The sequence below is a fragment of the Gopherus evgoodei genome, chromosome 5 (genome assembly GCF_007399415.2).
Source record: "Gopherus evgoodei ecotype Sinaloan lineage chromosome 5, rGopEvg1_v1.p, whole genome shotgun sequence".
NCBI classification, from domain to species: Eukaryota; Metazoa; Chordata; order Testudines; family Testudinidae; genus Gopherus; species Gopherus evgoodei.
In genome coordinates this window covers 83,229,805-83,250,734 of record NC_044326.1, presented here as the reverse complement: position 1 = coordinate 83,250,734, position 20,930 = coordinate 83,229,805, and the positions used below count along the sequence as shown (strand labels likewise).

Below are 20,930 nucleotides of genomic sequence, written 5' to 3'. Positions count from 1 at the left end.
AGTTGCCTCCAGTTAGTTTGTAGGCCTTTTGTGCTCCTTCATGGGGAAAAATGGTCTCCTACTTATTAAATGTGTCTAAAACATGTAATCATTTTGCAAGAATATCTTAGGGCGAATGCATTAGTGACTCAGGTTGCTATGATACTATACCCAACTTTGTGCTTTCTTTGACCTGTTTGAGTGATAGATGCCTGTGGCCTGGGCAGTAATTCTAGTGTGAGGATCCTTTAGCATAAAGCAAATTCAAGTTCGCAGGTGTGCTGCTACTTAGAAATGTGGAAAGAAGGAAACGCACCTGGCAAACCAAGAACTCATACAGGCAGTGAACCAGTCAGTGTTATTGTGTTTTAATTAAAGCTCATGAACGAGCACAAAACCATTACATTATACAAGGGTAATAGTCTGTCTTTGAAAGTAATTGAACACTGAATTTTCACATCAGATCACAAAATACCTTTTATTAAGCTACTTTTGTTGGGACACGAAAGTTCATGCTGTTTTCTCTAGGTAATTGCCTGTTTCTCTTCTGTAATAGACAGGTCTGTTGTACATTTGGGTTTAGAATAAAACATGACTTTTCAAAATATATTCGTATTTTCCCCATTCTGGCAAGGTACACTAGTAATTTCTTATAAACCCTGGATATATTTTTGTTTCCATGTTCAATAACCATGTGAACGTCTTTCCTCTGTCCTCTTGTTGTCATTCTAGACTTAGAAAAACTTACTTTCTGCCTGATCAGCAATATGATACTCATTCTCCTACTGTGGTTAGTGCTCTAGATAGGTGGCAAAGTAAGTTTTTTCATAAATGCTTCAGATACATTTAAGAATACCAGGAAAGGCTGGAGAAACATGTGGTATCACATTTGGGAGGGAAAGCCTAGTTTTGAGCCTAGAAGACTATACTGTTAAGAAGTAACTTGTCAGCATGTCTGAACCTTTCCAAATTGATGTGACCCTTTTGCAGTCTAATCTGTAGTATTTAGTTCAGTTGGGTCCTAACGTAGAGAGGCAGTGTCCTTTAGTTATTAGAGCAAGGAACTGGGCGTCAGCACTCTCATCCTCTTCCTAGCTCTGGCACTGAGTCACTGTGTGATGTTGGCCAGCGTGGGCCTCCATTTTTCTGTCTATAAAATATGTCTAATGACACTTGCTTGTTGTACCTTCAGGAGTGTCATTAGGATTCATTCGATTGTGTTATCAAGGCACTTCAAGATGCCCGGTTGAAATATAGTAGTAGTTTATACATATTATAATCCAGTGATTGAAAGTAACTTACAAAATTGTCAATATATTATCATTAAGACTGCAAGTTTGTCACAGAGGTCATGGAAGTCAGGGATTCTGTGACTTTCCATGACCTCTGTGACTTCTGCAGTGGCCAGTACACCTGGCTCTGGGGCAGCTCAGACAGCCCTGCATGCGTCGTACCGGTCGCTGCTGGGGCAGTTCCCCCCTACACCTCCCCGCAGCAGAGTTTGGGTGTGTGTAGGGGGAGGGGGCAGGGAATTGGGGCATGGGAAGGGGTGAGGCAGGCTGTGGGTGGCACTTATCTGGGGGGCTCCCCGGAATTGGTAACATCCCCCCTAGCTCAGCTGCTAGGCGGCGTTCCGCAGCTCCCATTGGCCAGGAACTGCAGCCAGTGGGATCTGTGGGGGTGGTGCCTGCAGACAGAGTTGCTATAGAAGTTCTAATTACCATAAGTGATTAAGGAAAGATGAAAATAATATTCACAGGTTTTCTCTCTTGATGTAGCTGTTTTCTCTTTGGGAGGTTTGTTGGTGGTTGGAAGTGCCATGTTGAAGCCACAGTTCAGACCTAGCTGAATTTTGTATTCCACCACGTAGTGTGATTTGGTTCCCTGCTAAGAAAAGTTCCTGAGACTTGAAACAAAATGATACAACAAGAGCATCACAGGATTATGTTAAAAGTGTCTGATATTGCCAGACACTAGTGACCTTGTCCTGTGGGGATTAGGGGAGGGGTGAGTTGGAGTGAAAGGGCTCCAGCCATTATGCTTAGGGCTCTGTGTAGAGGAAGGAAGGTGTATGAGAGAAAGACTTCTTAAATGAAAACTGAGGTAGGAGTAAATGAGGGAGAAGGTAAACTAGAGAGGGAACAAAGTGGCCTTTTGGTGTAGGTATGGCCAAGCCTACTACTGTTTTATGCACAGGCACAAATTTTTTCATAGCATTGCAGTGTCTTCATAGAGATTGTCCTGTGGGCCTCTTCCCCAGGTAACAACCCCTGGCAACTAGCTGTTGTTTCCACATGGGGGAGTATTATTAGGAATGTACTGAAGTTGCTGACACTGAAGAGTTGGGTCCCTTCTGAAATATGTAATTGCATTGTCTGCTTTGCTTTTCATTTCTTCTCCTGTCTGTTTGCTTGCTCGTGTACACTCTCTTTTCAACCTCACCCCACCCCTTTTTTCCCTGAACAGCCTTCTGTGCGGCCTAGTGCTGTGTCATCCTGTCCCCCTGCTTCCCAGCCACTTCATTCTCTTCTCCCCCAGACATTCCTCTCTATCTGGAAGCTCCATCTCACTGGTGGCTCTGATTTCTGAAGACGGCTCCTGTTTCTCCTCCTCTTCTTTAGCAGCAGCCCCTAGTAGAGGCAACTTGTCTGCCAATCCCTCCTTCCCACTCTTTTTGTTTTTAGATGCTTTTACAAATCTCTCAGCCCTTCTTCATTTGAAGGGTTTGGGCCCTTGTATAAGCAGCCTGAAACTGGGAGAATAGTATACAGCATGTGACCAGCTCCTTCTACACAGATTACCTGCAAGTGCTTCAGAGACTATAGTTTAGGCAGAAGTAATAAAAATCCAAATGTGACCTAAAATGTATGAGAGTAAAAGCACCAGAGAAAGTAGAGAAAAAGAGCCATCAACAGTAAAAGCAAAAGAGGGAAGAGAAAATGCGGATAAGAAAGTGAACTGAAAAAGTACCACACCAGAAATTAAGGAAGCTGTACAATTAGTCACTTTTGGGAAGACTACAGAACTGAGAGCTACTGACTCTGCCCACATTTTCATTCAGTCCTTATCTTTAGATTATTGTTACATGTGGAACAATGTATGTGTTATGTGCTGTAATATATATGACCTACATCTTTAAGTGGCAAAAGTGAAAAGAATCTTTGTTTGTGGGTAATTAAGAAAGTGTGCAGATGGACAGCTCAAAAAATTACAAAAACTACCCCAGAATCATGCACTTGTATATGGTAATAAGGCCAAAGCACATCACAAACACCAAAAGGCACAATTATGCTTCGTTGCTGTGCCATATTAAAAAGAATGGTGAAAATCCTTAGTACCAATAGTATTATTAACAGGTAGCTTGCAGCAGCATTAATAATGAACAGAATTTAAAGTAGTTTATATTGAATGTTTTCTAGTGACATGGAAAAACTGGTTTCATGTTGCTAAGTGCTATTTTGAATAATATAAATATAATTTAGTGTCTGAGCAAAAAACTATCAACAAACCTGGCTTCAGAGTCAGGAAAAATTAGCTGTGCCTCTGACCTAATGAGATGGAATGTCTCTGGAATAATTTTCTATGTATTCATAGGGTTGCCAGGCATTTTTTTTTCTTTTTTTTACCAGAACGCCTGGTTGAAAAGGGACCCAGGCAGCTCGGGTCAGCCCCAGCTGTGAGCCCCAGTAAGCACCCAAACTCCCTCCCGGAGCCTGCAACCTCTCCTGCATTCCAACCCCCTGTCCAGCCCAGAGTCCCCCCCTGCACCCAAAACCTCTCATCCCCAGACCCAAACCAAAGCCTGCATCCCCAGCTGGAGCCCTCACTCCCCCCTCCCCCACACACCAACCCTCTGTCCCAGCCTGGACCCCCCTTCCATATCCTGAACCCCTCATTTCTGGCCCCACCCTGGAGCCCACACAATCTCCCACACTCCAACCCCCTGAACCAGCGCAGTGAAAATGAGCAAGTGAGTGAGAGTGGGGGGAAAGGGAGCAATGGAGGGAGCGGGGATGGAGTGAGCAGGGGCAGGGCCTTGGAGAAGGGGCTGGGCAGGGCAAAGGTGTTCAGTTTTGTGTGATTAGAAAATTGGCAGCCCTATATATTCATAATGTAGTGTAACTTTTCAAACACAGAGTCATTTGGATAGTAAGTAGGAATGAATAATTAACATTATAAATGTTAGTAGTAAAAATTTTTAAGGTGAACACTACACAAAAAAAAAGATAAATGTATTTTCTTTTCATAAAGTCTGACACTACAGAAGAACTTACTCTTCTGGTAGAATAGTGGTTCTCAATCTTTTTCCAAACCCTGAGCCCATATTGCAACAGAAAAAAAATGTCTGGGCCCTCCTCTTAGCTAGCCATAAAGAAGGGATCATGGTCTCCAGATTGAGACCCCATATAATATATGACAACTGTATAGATTTCAAAGGGGTTTATGAATAAGCATATTTGAGAAATACATTCTGTAATGGTACTGACATTCCACACTGAGAAATAAGTTCATACACACCATTGGTAAGTGTATTGTGTATGTTTCTGTTTTCAAAATCTTTTTTGATTTACAATCATTGTTTTATTTAGGGGAGAATATTTCACAAAATGATTTTCCAACTGAAACTCCCATCACTTTAAATCTGTCTCATAACATCTGCAATACCAGGTAAATTTTTGTTAAGTCTACCCCAGTAAATATTAAAGAAACTCCATCAACTTGAAATATTGTTAGTTTTTTTAAAATGAATTAAAAACAGTTTCAGGTCCTACACCTGCTTGTGATTCTCACTGCTAATTTTTGAGGTAGTACAGTCACGTTTTCCTAATGTTGAAAATGTTTCTCTCTTCCCTGTAGCTCTATGAAAAAACCTACACAAATGATAGGGAAACCTTGCTTATTATGCAAAGGAAATATGGGATACATAAGAAAAAATAAGGAAGTTATTTTTTCTGTATTATCTTCCCATTCTAGTAGTTTTCTGTGCTAAGGTCAGACAAATATGTCACTTTTAAGTTGATGGGGTTCTTTTTATGAGAATCATGCTGTCCTGAGACAACTCAAAAATTGTTCCTTTTCTTTCTCTGACATATCCTCCCCCTTACTATAATATGTGCAGCATCTAAAGTTTGTTACCTGGATCTTCAGGTATCTCACTCCCAGTTTGAGACAAGTGGGATTCAGCTACTAGAGTCAATTACATATTTTCCATGGGGTTACTGATAACAGAGTATTTCAGTGCAGCTTTGGTAATACTCATCTGGTGTAAGGGCATGAGGGCCATGGTCAAAAGCCTGTCACTCCAACAACAAATTGGGAACCATCTCTGATATTTGCAGGAAGAGAGATACAACCCAGAATGTCACAGACTGGTAGAGAGGTCACACCTGAAAAGAAGAGTTGGGCTCTCAGTGAGCAGAGCTTTTTCTTCCTCTTAACTTCTGCAGGTGACATTATTCTGAGAAGTAAATTTCTGTAGTACAGTATATGGAAAGCTGACCTATTGGTTTTAAAGATATGGGTGGACCTCTTATGTTTAGCAATCGCTAATAGATAAAAGCCCATCCCAAACAAACGTAATCTCAGTCTGAACCTGTGAACCATGCTCTCATTTAGTTTCAGTACAGTCTGTGTTCCAGTTAAATTAGATGTATGTGGACTATGTGAATACACTTACATTAAAATATGGAATATATTATCTATATTATTTTGAAGTAAACTGATTATCTGAATTGCCTGGGGGACATCTGAAACCTTCACATGATTAGAATGTTTGATAAATGAAATTTGGCTTCTATATGAGTTTTATGTCATCTGAAATATGGATAATAAAGAGTTAAGATAATTAGTATTTTGTTTGTTTTCCACATGTAATAAGCACTAAAATGCTGAGATTGTGAGGTATGCGATAGCTCAGAGTAAGGAGAATAGGCAAAGGAAAAGCTTAATTTGTGGAGCAAAGGGACACCATTTCCATGCTCCCTACAGTATCATCTATTATTTATTGTTCCATCGCTCCGTTTAGTAGCTTCCATTCTACATACGTCCATCAGAAAATTTTCAACATGAAAAAACCCTATAAAACTCCTTGAATTTTCCTTTTCTAGGAGAAGAATAACTAGGGAATTTTTAATGTTGATGATCCAAAATTTTAAAAAGTCCTTTGTCTTCATTCAGCAGAGACATAAGTACTGTCCCTCAGTATCCAGAAACCGTATGTACCAACTTCACTGACATAACTGCAGATCCTGACAAAAATAAAGGTTAGTTGCTTTTCAACAACAGATTTGGTGCTAATGTTTGTACAGTACTACACATAAGTACCACATGTAATGTGTCTTAAGTACATTTACGTGTACACCCGCAAGGGCTTTACTGTCAGACTACTGTGTTTGAGCTACATTGCTGAGGACTTGGCTTTTTTTTTTTTAAACTTCCTGACAACTAAAAGGACTCAGAGAAGACTTTCTTTGCCATCACTAGTCTTTGTTATAACCTAGACTTTGTTTATGGTCTTCTCAGTGAAAAAAGGCAGGATTCAGGTGTCATTTCACACTTCCAGTATTCTTTCTTGACAGTTGTCTTGCTTTGCACAGGCTAAGCATCCTGACTGCAGAGTAACATTTAAACAGTACCAGCATGATTGAGAGGTCAAAAGAACTGATGTCTTAAGTGAAGTTGAGACACAGTTATTGCCATCAGATATTTCTCTCCTAATTTCCTCAGTCACGATTGAGGAAAACATTTTCAGCCCTTTTTTACCTTACTCCACTCCTTCCAAAATGGACAATAAACGATGTGATGATTTGGGATCTTAAATATGTGGTTGTTTTCGTTTATCTGCATTTCAAATGGAAATAATGTTCATTTGTTTGGTGGGATTAATAAATTGTGGCATAAAAGATTATGGGATAAATTAGAGATTGTAGAATAGAATTGTGGATCCAAGAGGAAATCTGAAGCCTGCTCTCTCTTGTTTTTTTCACATCTTTTTCCCTTTAAAAAGTATGTGCACTTATAGTTTATTCCTCTTTTTAATGGCTCTAGCACAGTGGTCCCCAACGTGGTGCCCACGGATGCCATGGCACCCGCCTGGGCATTTATGTGCTCCCACCTAGTGCCCAGCAGGGGAGAGAAGCTGCGGATCTGGTGTTCTCGGTCCCTGGCAGGCACGGGGCCACAGTTTCTCTCCAGCTTCAAGAAGCCCCGGCCCCATGCCTGCTGGGGGCAGAGAACTCCAGTGCTGCAGGCTGCGGGCCCTGGTGTTCTCTGTCCCCGGCAGGCGCAGGACCCACCAAGTGCCGGGGACTGCAGGCTACGGGTGCCAGTGTTCTCTGTCCTCCCAGCTTCTCTCTGCACTGGCCAGAACTGGCGCCACCCCCTGACCCCCCAAAAACAAAACAAAACGAAAAACGCTCCCACTCTGCAGAATGGATGGAATGCTTCCCCGTAGCATGTGCTGCACCAGGAACGTGCTTGCTCCACTGGTGCCTGGAGCCAGCCCTGTATGTGAGTAATTGTTGGTGCCTGCCACACTCTTCTGAAAAAATGAATGTGCTACTGGCCACGAGAAGGTTGGGGACCACTGCTCTAGCAGCACGAGCTCTTCTGTTCAAAACTAGAGCCTCTTCCTGAGGAAGAGTTTTAATACACAAACATGTAATTAGTATTCAGATTTGGCTGTGAAAACAGTCATTTTCGTTTAGTCCATCCTCCCATGATGAAAGGTACAAGTACCAGGTCTCATCACTGATGTCATTCCAACATCACATGTACTTTCTGTGGGAATCTTTGCTTTTGCTATGTTGAATTTCAGAATCTGCTTCAATCTTTTTTTTTTAACCAATTGAAAAGTGTCTGATTTTGTTTTCATCTGCACAGCAAGTTACATCAAACATAAACATTTGTCAATAAGTTCTTCCCTAGGAATTTTCGTCCAGTGACGTACACTCTTAGGGGGACAGATCCTCAGCTGGTATAAATTGGCCTAGGTCCGTTGGGTCAGTTTATACCAGCTGTAGGATCTGGCCCTGACAGTTAGTCTGTCTTGGAATCTTTTAGTGAGGTTTCTTTTTACATTGACAGCCATTCTTTTTGGTTTCAAGTAGTAATATAAGAGGGAGGGATAGGGTACTGTCCTTTGGGAAAACTATAAAGTGATCTCTCTTGCTGGATTATCTCTCTTACATACAACTTTTTTACTGTGGATCTGAGAATGAGATGTCACCATAGTACTAAGATTTGGTGGATCCCTCATTTCTGCACTGTTGCATTTCATATGCTTCAATCAAGATCTCTTTGCCTTTCTAGGTCTTTATCCTACAGGAGATTTGTGGCCTGCTCAACCAGTCTGTTTGACGAATAGCTTAAACTATAACCTTGAGAATAATGTACCATGCATGATCCAGGAAACCCCTTCTGTTCACAATAGGCAAGTTATTTTTTGCTTCATTTTTTGATATCATGTTTTTGAGCCTATAACCTTAACAGCATGAATGTATCTGAGCTTATCATGCAATGATTCTTAAGCATGTGCCGTTTAAACAGTTTCCATGGTATGTTTGCATGTTAAGAACTAGTAAGCAAGACTCTTACCGTAGACCAGGGGTTCCCAAACTTGGTTTGCGGCTTGTTCAGGGTAAGCCCCTGGTGGGCCGTGAGATGCTTTGTTTACCTGAGTGTCCGCAGGGAACTTCTAGTGGCCATAGTTCCCTCCTAAGATGCTTATGTGGTAGGAACATACTATAATTCCTTTTTTTGAGAGAGAGATGGGGAAACTGAATCCCAGAAGGTTTGTACTTGCTTAAGTAATACAGGAAGTTTGTGGCAGATCCAGAAACAGAACTCAGATAACCTTCCTACCAGTCCTGTACTTTAGCCACTAGTCTCTTCTTCCGCCTCATGGAGAAAAGATTAAAAAAAATGCTCAGTATCAGAAGTGCTGGAACTAGGGAGGCAGGGGGTGCTGCACCCCATGACTTGAAGTGGTTCCCGTCATATACAGTGTTTACAGTTTGGTTCAATGGCTTTCAGCCCCCTCACTATAAAAATTGTTCCACACCCCCACTCAGTATAAGAATGAGCCTAATTTTAACACACTATTGCTGATACTGTTTTGTACTATTATGTAATTAGCATGTGTGAAATGCAATCACTTATTTCAGTCAATTGTCATCTAATAGTTTTACAGTAAACTATTTTCATAAACCCTGTACAGTATTTTGATTTTTGTCATTTGATTTTGTCATTTGTAATAGCTTAATGGATTGGAATGCAGCTTATGATAACCAGTTTCCCAACATGTATTGCCCATTAGAGATGAATGAATACAGTGCTTTTCCAGAAGGTAAGAGTGCTGCTAAACTTAGAATATCACTAAGTGTGTTCTTTTCTCTCCTCCTTTGAAAAGCAAGGTAATAATATTTTTTCTTTTAAAACCAGTAGCACTAGACTGTTAGAGAGCTGAGCCTGCTAATTTTTTTAATTAGGGTAAAATAGATCAGGAGAAATCAGTTGTTATCACATATGTTTATTACAGTAGTGCCTAGAGGCCCCCCAGGTAATATGAGGTGCCCATTGTGCGAGGTGCTGAATACCCCAAAGAACTTATGATCTAAGTGGACAAGACAGACAAAGGATGGGAGAAGGAAAGTGCAGTTATGTCTGTTTTCCAGTTAGGGAACTAAGGCACAGAGGAGTTACATAATTTAATCTGTGGCAGATGTGGAACGCAACCCAGGTCTCCTGATTCCTCTTCTAGTGCCCTAACCACATGGTCCTCACTCCTCTCTAGAATGAGGTTTTTCAGACATCCTTAGTTAAATTCCTGACTGAACAACTCGAATGAGTTTTGACCCACTCACCCAAAACCTGGTTTGCAGAGCTTCCTAGAGGCCTGATTTTGATTTCACTTACATCAGTTTTCTACTCATGTGACTACATTAACTCCAGCAGAGTTATCAGGCCCAGATTGCTCTTTTTAACATTCCTTCTCTGCACCCCCTCACAAATCTCAAACCTCAACTGTGTCGGTACTCATTGATGGAGACGAAGGGAGCTGAAACAAATCTATGAATAGAAAGCCTGAAAAGTATTTATTTGTTAAACTTTTGAGAAGTTGTTTACTCAAGTTTAAATTTTTGACACCAAGTACTACGCAGTATTGTGTTGTGTGTGCATATGAGAAATAACAAGGCAACTAAAAAGTGCTGTGCAAAGACCAGGTTTCTCAAAGTAGAAATCCCAACAGATTGTGCACCTGTGACAGAGCTCAGTATACTAGCGTGTACAACATAACGTCTCTTGTGGCCTATTTTTTCCCCAAGATGTGACTTATTTTGCACATTAAGTATGTTCACAGTTACCTGGAATACTGCACTACTAGCTAGGCTATATTTAAAGATGAAGTTACAAGAGCACAGGATTTTGAATTGCAGTAATCTCTTGAGAGTTTAGGACTGAGGCATGTGGGAAGAGAAGGATGGGGAAGTTTTGCCTTAATGTTATCCATTCTCTACCTGTTTTGTGGCTAATGGAGGATTTCAAGCTCCAGCAATCCAGGGAGAAAAGGTTTTATGTAGCCTTTACCCATTCCCTTGCTAGCAATTGGCTAATGGCCCCAGTAGTAGCTAATAAGAAACGATAATCCTGTTTACATTGTAGGTTTGAAAGATACATGGAAATATGTAAATGTTACAAAGAGGTGATTGCTGTATTGCCAGGAAGTCACCTTGGATTGGTGAAAGCTGGCTAGCAGTTCTAATGTCTCTCATGATGGGACAGTTCAGCTCCGCCTGCAGAAAGTTAAATATAATTTGTAATGCAAAAAGCTTAATTTTGTTCTCCATCTCTCCTCAACTGTAGAAAACATGAATTACCCCAGTGGCTTCCCATGTACTGCAGAAGTGCAAAATACTGCCTACATTGACCACAATTGTCAGCCCACCTGGAGCGCTCCACCCAACATGACACCTACCTGGGAACCAGCCAGTTATGTCAACTCTTCAGTGAGTATTCCGGTCACTACATGTTGGCCTAATGTATTCCTCTGAAATGCCTGCCAGATACCTTTATATTTCAGTCTCTCCTCTTTTCTTTCTTTTCTAGGTTGTGGTCTTTGATGTTGATTTTGTTAGTACTATCCATAGTATGTTACCAATATTTGGCTAAGTTTCTTTTGGGTCATTTTACTTGAACATTGTATTGAGACCCTTGAAAATGGAAACGTGCATGTTGGATTTGAGTAATCTGTTTACCCCTTTCCCTCTGTTCCTCCTTCCCTCCCTCCCTCAAAAAAAAAAAAAAAAAACCGAAAAACCCACAGCGTTAGTGGAGGATAGAAGCAAGAAGTGCTAATAATGAAAACTATTCTGAAGTTATAAACACAAAAGGGAAATCAGAAATTGTAGAGTGGCATACACAGCCTTGATGCTATTGGTAACGTCCACAAAGTTTACTCTGTGATGTATACGTGCAACTCAAATTGACTTCAGCTGGATTTGTGCATGGGTCTCTGAGCACTCCGTTTGGCCCTTTGTGCTTGTCTCCAAAGAGAAAAGTGTAGCAGATGAACAGGAAGGGATTGGACAAGTTGATTTCAGTCCCACAGTGCAATGTATTGTAGAGTTGTCTTTAGATTTAATCATCTTTTCCTGCACTAGGATGAAAATCTTCCACTTTGAAAATATATTTTGTGTGTTTACAATCGGAAAAGAGAGTTTAACAGACAAATTTCATCAGTAAAAGCAAGAGATGATTTCAACAGCACCATTCATAATGGATTCAATAGGGCACTGGATGGAAGAAGTGATAGAAATTTACAGGGGGCAGAGAGGGACATGAATTCTATATTTTTATATGAATGTATTCTGAAATCATAGAAGTTTGAGACTAGAAAAACCTATTAGATAATTCAGTCTATTTTCATGACAGAACAGGATTTTCCCCTACAATACATCTCTTAGTGTTTTAACTGGTTTTAAAAGTCCTAAGGCTTCTATGACCTCCATTGACAGACTGTTCCACAGGCTAATACTAGAGGTTTTTCCTGACATTCATTCTAAAACTTCTCTTTACTTGCACCCCATTACTCTCACAGCAGCGTGTTCTGTTCTTCCAGTAGTGCTATAGCATGTTACCAGGTCCCTCCATTAGTCATCTCTTAGCCAAGCTTATACATCTCTGACTCTTTCTGTCTTGTCTTTTAAATCAGTCCTTCATCCCTGTGATAATTTAAATAAGAGTAACAGAGTTTCTCCATTTGTCTATATTTTTGCTGGTAAGCCTGATCACAACTGGACGTAGTACTCCAGTTGTGGTCACATCAGAGCCATATAGAAGAAGGCTAATACTGCCCTGCTCTGTGAAATGCTTTTGCATATGCGACCCGAAACTGCATTGGCCTTGTTTTTGCAACCATATCATTTGTAAACTCCTTTTTATAATTTCCTGATGATATGATCCCTAGGTTTCTCTCAGCAGTTCTGCTCCCCAGGCTTCTTCCTCCCATGTAGTGTATGTGTTTTCAGTTTCTGTTTCCCCTAACATATTGGCTTGCACTTTGCCCTGATGCTTTTTTCTTGTCCTACAGCCCTACCTCTCAAGTGCCAGAAGCTTGTCTCCAATGTCTGGACTTTTTGGTTCCATCTGGGCACCTCAGAGTGATGTCTATGAAAGCTGCTGCCCAGTCAGTGGCACCGCTCAACACTCAGCTCATGTTGAGAACCAGGCAGTTATGTGTAAGCAGGAGTATTATCCAAGGTTTAACCCATTCCGTGCCTATATGAACTTGGACATATGGACTACAACAGCCAACCGGAATGCAAATTTCCCACTCTCTAGGGACTCGGGTTACTGTGGAAATATGTGACAGAAATTTGATTTTAAAAACGTGAATAAAGATGCTTTCAATTTTGATTACTAGATTAAGCTGGTTATTGAACTAGATAACAGTGTTGGTGGATATTTTGGCACTTTTATATGGACAATAAATTTTTTTTACAGAAATCTGTATTAAGTACTTTTTAAGAATTAATAAATATTATATACAAAACATGTTGACATCATGTGAAGGTAAAAATTTAAAACACAATTTTCAAAAGATGGAAAAAATTCAGATTCTCATAGTAATATATTCACCCTCATTGCAAACATTTCATATAAAGTTTACATGTAGGGCCTGATTTTCAGCAACGGCCTCTAAATTTCCAGGCACAGAATTGCACTTGTAAATAATTGCAGCCATGGCAAATGGTAACATTTGGCCATCTAACTGTTTGTTTACATTTATTGTTGCAGATATTTAGATGTCCAAGTTGTCCTAACTAGTCATTTGATAATACTATATTTGCAAAATGTGTGAGTCAGTGTTTCTTTGAGAAGCTTTTCTTTTTTGTACCTCCTGATATTTTGTGTTAACCTTCATATTGCAGTAGCATTTTTGGTGTGATTTTTACTTTCATGTTATATGAACATTCTTTGGTGCATTTAATTTCCTTTGTTTAAAAACACTAACATTTAAATTGGGGCACAATTTTCATGGATGGGTGAGTTTATGCTTTTCTGCAAAGCAGGATTAACAGAACAGCGACACTTCAGTTTGTTTTATGAAGGCTGAATCTTTATAGTTGAAAAGATTGCCAAGAAAGGAAGCAGCCCCTTGTTGATTGTATCCTTCATGCAAGCTGTGTCAGCAACTCATCCCTAAAGAGTCATCTCCTCAGGCATGGACAACACACAGTTCTCCCTGTTCCCTTGATATGTCACAAAGGGGCAGGAGTTTATTAATCTCTGCTAAATCTAAGGAGATATCTACAGCACACCTTCTTTGTTTTAAAATGTTTTTCTCTGAAGTCCGTGGTAAAACTCACATGGATTTCAATGGGACAAAAGCTAGGCTAATAATGAGCACTTTTGAAAATCCCACATTTTATGTTTAATGGTTTTATTATACTGGTAACCAGCCCTCACATGCTGTGCTATTCTTTCTGGTGTGTTTTGCTGGACTGTCCCACTGACTGTGGGCATAGAAGTAATAGCTTATAGGACTCTCTAAATTCAATTCTGCTAGTACACCAGAATTGAATGGTAAGCCTATAGAAGTAGATGTCACCATTAACATTCCTTTCTGTGTCTTTGTAGCCTGTGATAGCATGTTAAGGCCAGAGATTTTGAAAGATACATATTGTGAGTACGTACACAAGATGTGTGAAGAATACCAGTGCTCATTTGGTTTGATAGGTTCTAATGCAGTGAAGTCCCGTTCCTTGGTGAACCACAAGAAATGCAGTCGGCAGAGAAATCTAGCAAAAGCCTAGCCCCACACTCTTGCTATACCCAACCAGTTCTGTTAACTTAATGATATTCATGGGATTGGGGAGGCCTGATTTTCTCTCTTTGGATAGCCCTATAACGTGTATTATAATGCAATTTTTGCTCAGGTGCTACAGGGTTTTGCTCCCTGCTATAGGCAGATGGCCTTCTTGCACTCACATTGAATTGCAGCTAGAAACCTCACTGATGATTTGGTCTCTCTGCTCAGCCCTATTTAGGTTCTAGTTGGAGTTACGTATTCTGCACCACACTGCACATTTTAAAAAATAAATCCATTAGAGAAGGTTCAGGAGGCAGCAGAAAAATGGCAGTGTTTGAAAACAAGACTCCAAGAAAAGGATACCGAGAACTGGCCATATTTTGGCTACAGACAACAATTGAGAGGTCATATAAAACTACAAATACATAAAAGAATGTTATTAAAAAATGACTCATTAGTTACTGACTCATTAGTCAAACTAGAGCTGAAAAAGTAGCAGTTCTTGTGGGAAGTTGGTAATATTAGGCCAAATATTACAAATAACTACAAATGTACCAACGGTTTAGTAACAGCACAAGCTGCTAAAAAGACAGAGGAATCTTCACCCATCCCCACCCCAAGAAGACATTCAAGGCTCAACTAGCTTCGTCATGGCCAATTAAATCACTCCTATTGCAATGGGGGATGGAGTAGGTAACCTACCAATGGTTCTTCATATCCAAGTGATTTTATACTTCAGTTAGAAGAAAGAGTCAGAAGTCCAAATTAATTATAAGGAAATCTCATTTCTCTTGAGCAATATTATCTGTAATTTCTTGCCTCGTATCAGGAAATCATGACAGTAGGATTAGGCTCTTCACATATCACTATGAAGCTAATACCAAATTGTATTTAAGACTGCATAGAAACAACAAGAAAGTGCCCACAAACTAACTAAATTGCAAATAATAGTCTGCACAGTTCACCACAATTTGAAGACTTCAATAACTCAGGCATAGGTTAAAGGTTATAGAACTGGATGGGTAGGGTTCTGTGGCCTGCTTTGTGCAGGGGGTCGGACTAGATGATCACATTGGTCCTTTCTGACCCTAGAATCTATGAATCTATAAAACCAGTTATCGTGAACATGCATATGTGGTTATTGCACTTGGACGAGAGATGCGTGTTGTGGGTATTTCAGTCCCACCGTGCACAGTATTGTAGTGCTGTCTTTAAATACAATCATCGCCTCCTGCACTTTGAAAATGTATTTTTTTCTGTTTGCAATAGGAGAAGAGAGTTTATTGTAGAGAAATCTCATCAGTAAAAGCAAGAGATTATTTGAACAGCACACATTCATAGTGGATTCAGTAGGGCACTGGATGGAAGAAGTGATAGAAATTTGCAGGGGGCAGAGGGGCACATTAATTCTATATTTCATTTGAATGTATTCTGGAATCAGAGAAGTTTGGGATTAGAAAAACCTGTTAGATAATTCAGTCTATTTTCCTGACAGAACAGGAGTTCCTGTGCAATATCTTTTAGCCAGTTTTAAAAGTCCAAAGGCTTCTATGACCTCCATTGGCAGACTGTTCCACACGCTATATCTCACTGTCAGGAGGTTTTTCCTGATACTCATGCTAACATTTCTTTTTGCTTGCACTACATTACTCCTCATTACAGCACTGTGTTCCACTCTAAATAATTCCTCTTCGTCCTTAGTGATTTCAGCCTTCCGGTAGTGCTATAGCACATTGCCATGTCCCTCCATTCGTCATCTTTTAGCCAAGCTTATACATCTTTAGCTCTTTCTATCTTGCATCTTAAATCGGTCCTTCATCCTCCTGATATTTTTTGTTACTCTTCTTTAAATTATTTCCATTTGTCTGTATTTAGGCTGGTAAGCCTGATCAGAATTGAATATAGTACTCCAGTTGTGGTCCCATCAGAGCCATATAGAAAAAGACTAATACTGCCCTGATTAGTGAAATGCTTTGCATTTGCAACCCAAAACTGCTTTTTCTTTTTTTAAATCATGTCATTTGTAAACTTCCGTCTAATTTCCCAGCTATATGAACACTGGACTCCCCTCAGTCTTCTTCCTCTGATGTAGCGTATGTGTTTTCAGATTCTGTTTCTCCCAAGCATTGTCTTGCACTTTGCCCTGATGCTTTTTTCTTGTCCTGCAGCCCTACCTCTCAAGTGCCAGAAGCTTGTCTCCAATGTTTGGACTTTTTGGTTCCATCCTCAAGAGTGATGACTGTGAAAGCTGCTGCCCAGTCAGTGCCACTGGCCAACACTCTGCTCATGTTGAGAACTTGGCACTAACTGTCTAGAAGAGAAGAAGGGTAGTGGTAATATCATCCGCCTTATAACTTTTAGCCCAGCAAAAAGGAAGACAGCTGGCACTTACCTCTGCACATACAGAGTGAAGTGCTGTTTAAACCTTCTTGAATTGTCTTTTACATTTCCAGAGAGCGTCCACTCTGCTCCTGGTACTGTGTGGGGGTGATTGCTCAGTGCATACAGTGCTTGCAATAGCTGATTCTGATGCACTTGAAGTGTATAATAGATTTCAGTTAACTCAGGCTGAGGAGGCCAGCCATGAAACTAGTACAGACATTTGAGGAGTACTGCACTCCACATAAAAATGAAACTTCAGAGAGAGATGGTTATAAATAGTACAAAAAGATGATGAAACCAAGAAGAGTTTGTGACTGATCTGAGACTGAAGAGCCAATCCTGAAATTTTGGGGATCTGAGTTCCTGATAAGAGACCAGAATATGATTGAGATTTGAAACAAAAACTTCCGTGATAGATAACGGGGGAGTGCCGAATTAATCCTTGACAAAGCAATAAGAATTTGTCAAGAAAAGGAAATCCTTCAATTCAGAGTGAAGCTTATTGGAGGTGGATGTGGGCATAACAGAGAATCCAAAACAAGAAATGAGAACTGAGGAAGAAAAGCATTCAGTGCTGGTCTCTGCCCTTGCCGCTGACCCTTTGTTCAAAAGAAAACAGAAAACAAGAATGTCTGCCCTGTTGGAAACTAGGATCAGAGTCACCGGGGACTTGCAGACAGTAAAGGGACAGATAAAAACAAAAACTGAATCAGTGTGATTTGAGGTCCTTGGAGCTGCCACCACTTCATGAACATGACACAGCACATCTCTCTGATGGGAAACAATGGTTTAAAATGGAAGTGGTGTCACAAGAGGCTGTCATCTGTCACCCCAGGTGGACATGAACTAGAGAGGAATAATCCCAGAAGGGAGGGAGATAAGGGGCATGGAGTCTGCGTTTTGTGCAGGAGGGTCTCAGACAGGCACCAAGAACAAGTTAACAAGTGGATTTACTGCCTCCAGAAAGCAGGAGTGCTGCTGTTCTAGGGGAGCCCACATGTCCAACCAACAGTGCAGGCACATCGAAGACTGATTGAACATTGTTGTTAATTGTGTGTTGTTTTAATACTGGATTTTTTAATGTTTCTGTTACTCAGTTTTGTTTGGCAGGGACAAAGTGGTAGTGGGAACAGACCTGTAAGTGCTGAATTACCCAGACAAAGAGTCGGGGGGAGGGGAGGTTAGGGGAAGCTCTTTTTGCACCCAGCCAGTTAGAAAAGGACATAGAATAAAGCAGGGTTCTTGCAAGCACTGAGTGATCACTGAACGGCACTGTTGTGAGTCTCTCTACTTCCCCCCGTCATTGAGAAGTCAGGAGGGAGAGGAGGATTCATTATCACATTGCTGTAAAGCAGCAGTATGATGCAACTTTGGAGATTTTGTGTGTCTGCTCCACAGCATAGTAAATGGTGCAGAGACTCTTCTGCTGTGACAGACTGACTAGCACTGCTCTTCCAACTGTCTGATCACTGTAGTGTAATTCTCTTTAAAAGTTCTCCACCATCCTGGTTGACCGAAATTACCCTTTTGCTGCAGTGGGACTTAGGCTGTAGGACTGACTCCCCTTTCGCCTCAGTCTTAATTCTTTTTTTTCTGCGTTTTAAAAAACCACCACCCTTTTGAATTTTATTGTGACCACTCTTGACTCCTTACTTATTGCCATCTCGCTCTTTGCCTTGAACTCTCTGCTGTTCTTTTGTTGTTGTTGTTTTGCTATGTGCCATAAAAATTTGTGTGCTGGAAATATTGCAGCTAATACATGGAAATCCAGACGTGTAAATAGGGTGTGGTCTTTTCTTGTTTTTGATGTAGGGTATTTTTATATGTGCTCCATACTTTGGCTTCTAAAATTTGTTCCTTTTATTATAATAAAGGAAAAAATTTATGTATATATAATTTATAATTTTTGTATAATATTTTTGTATATATATACAAAAATCAGCACAAAAAGTGGCTTATTTTGGTCTAGCGTGAACATATTCCTAATTGACTTAAGCTACATTGCAAACAGCCACTCTTAAACCAAAATAAGAATGTCCATATTGGGGTTTGCATTGATTTAACCTCACATTTTTAGTTAAACTGGTGCAACCCCATTGCAGAACAAGCTCTGATTCCAGCAGCCGCCTTTTCTTTTATACTGTCATTTCAGACTCCAAAACCTCCAGAAGATATTGCCCAACCCCCTGTGGTTGTACCCACATTTTCTAGAACGTGGGGGCACATTAAAGAAGTTCATGCCAAATAACTAGCTGTGCAAGACCTCGCTTCTCAAACCAGTAGTGGCAAAATTTGGATTTCTGTTTTTTTTCCATTTCATTTTATTTTTATTGAGTTTACAGTTTTTGAAGGGAAGTGGTTGGTTTCTCACTTCTGTGTGAGCACAGCTGTACAGGAAGCTTTCTCGTTGTACTTGTCTGACTTCCAGAAACTACTTTGTGCAGAGTGATAGACATTTGCTAGATTTCTCTTCCTCCCACCATACCCAAACAATTGAAATACTTCATTCACCTTCCCCTGAACGTAACAGTTCAGGCTGCAGTGGTGAAACACTTCACAATTGACATTGTACGTGGGTCTGTTATGATGTCTGGCCATTATTTACTGAAATAAATGGTGTCACATAATTTGGTTGGCTTGTTAAGGAAAGGTGTTTTTCAGAGTAGAGAAGGAAATGCCAAAGAATAGAACTAGTCCAACCAGATATTGAAATTGGCAAGGGAACCTTTTGGGAGTGAAATAAAAGTGAAGTCTGATGAAGAAAAGTGGCATCTCCTTCCAAACAGTCTTCTCAAGTAGATGGTATGATATGGTCAGTTAGGCTAAATTCTTCTTTTCAGTACTGATCAAATCAGAAATGAGGGACTCTTGGAATATTCCTCCTACCAACTTTTTATCTGCACACAGGGTGAATTACTCTTCATTAAGCTTGGCTCACTACTGCACGTAGAGGCTTTGGGAGAAATCAATTGTGTGTGAGTTGAAGAATGACCTCATCAGTGCCCTATCTCTCCTGCAGTATGGTTAGTTACTCCTGTGTCTGTTACCACTGTTTGGGGCCACAATCCATTCTTTCAACACATTGCTGTTTAAACAACTTTTGAGGTTGTAGGCTGCCTCTTGGCAGGGCTGGATGCGTCGTCCTATATAGGAAATGGCTAGTGGTCTCTCACCAGTTCAGATTGCAGCTCCTCAGCAGGTTGAGAGTGCCCCTCTCTGGTATACTGGGTCACTGCTCCTTACAGAGCATGGATCTTCTAACAATCCTTAAATCGTGCATACAGCCCTTTAAAGGGATTTCAACTGAATGGAGAAGTAAATTACTCTTTTCCAGTCCCCACGCCACCATACCCAGCCAGTTAAGGTGCTCTGTAGCCTCGAGGCCTAGCCCTTTCAGAAGACTCTTTGCTAGTAATTAGCCAGGGCTCTCCCTGTCTTCATGACTTCAGAATTGCCTCCTTTGTGACTTTCCCTCACTGCTATTAATGTACTAGCCAGCACAGCCCCCCACCACTCAAGTTCTGTGGGTTCTTCTTCACTCTCTGCCCCTGCTTCCTACTGCCTCCGAAGCTTCTCCACCAGATCTCCACTGCTACTAGACTCCAGTCCTTGCTAAGGCAACTCTCTCCCTAACCTGGCTATCATCACAATTAGCACCCTCAAATGATGGGCCTTGTGACCGGTTTGAGACAAGCCACTACCACAAGATTGGCTTGTCTTGAATCCCTGCAGCATGACTGGTGATTTCACAGCCAGCCCAAGCACGCCTTCTACTTCATCTATGGCTCAGAATATCCCTGATCTCAAGCACAACTTTTGAGCAGAACATATATATCTCCTATGAGTTATAATAATACAAATAATAATATGAAAAATGACTGTTGAGGTCTCTTACAGTCCTAACCAGCAAGACAGTACAGCAGAGGGATTGCCTGGGAGGGTGATCCCATGTCTGCCTTTGCCCTTCACTACTGTTTTTCAAATGAAGCGTTAAGATTTCTTGCTGCCAAGACTTGAATTTGAGGTTCTTTGTTTCTCTTGTACCAGTTTAACATCTCACTACCACTCACAATAGAGGGGGAAGTGCATTGCTTTTACTTTTTTAGGTGACCTCAGTGTTTGCAGGAGAACATTAAATATTGCACTCAAGTTTTTGGCAGGTAAGCTTAGAAGGAAATCATTTGAAATGTATTCTTCTGTAGTATTGATTTGGGCTCTTAAATATTTCTTTTCACCCTGAACATACTTTAATGATTCA

The 20,930-nt window shown here is 40.7% G+C and overlaps 1 protein-coding gene across 5 annotated transcripts in view; it reads left to right on the top strand.

The window, feature by feature from the left end:
• Positions 1–12,894, top strand: part of TMEM131L (transmembrane 131 like) — a 120,499-nt gene extending 107,605 nt beyond the window's left edge. For 3 of the 5 annotated variants that reach the window (XM_030563482.1, XM_030563480.1, XM_030563479.1), the window contains 6 exons: positions 4,569–4,647; positions 6,157–6,242; positions 8,290–8,410; positions 9,237–9,325; positions 10,843–10,985; positions 12,569–12,894. In XM_030563482.1, the coding sequence (XP_030419342.1) occupies positions 4,569–4,647; positions 6,157–6,242; positions 8,290–8,410; positions 9,237–9,325; positions 10,843–10,985; positions 12,569–12,847 (797 nt within the window). In that variant the 3' untranslated portion in view covers positions 12,848–12,894. Of the gene's footprint in view, positions 1–4,568; positions 4,648–6,156; positions 6,243–8,289; positions 8,411–9,236; positions 9,326–10,842; positions 10,986–12,568 lie in introns of those variants that run through there. The other 2 variants (XM_030563481.1, XR_004000513.1) reach the window with 2 other exon arrangements.
• Positions 12,895–20,930: the final 8,036 nt, after the last annotated feature.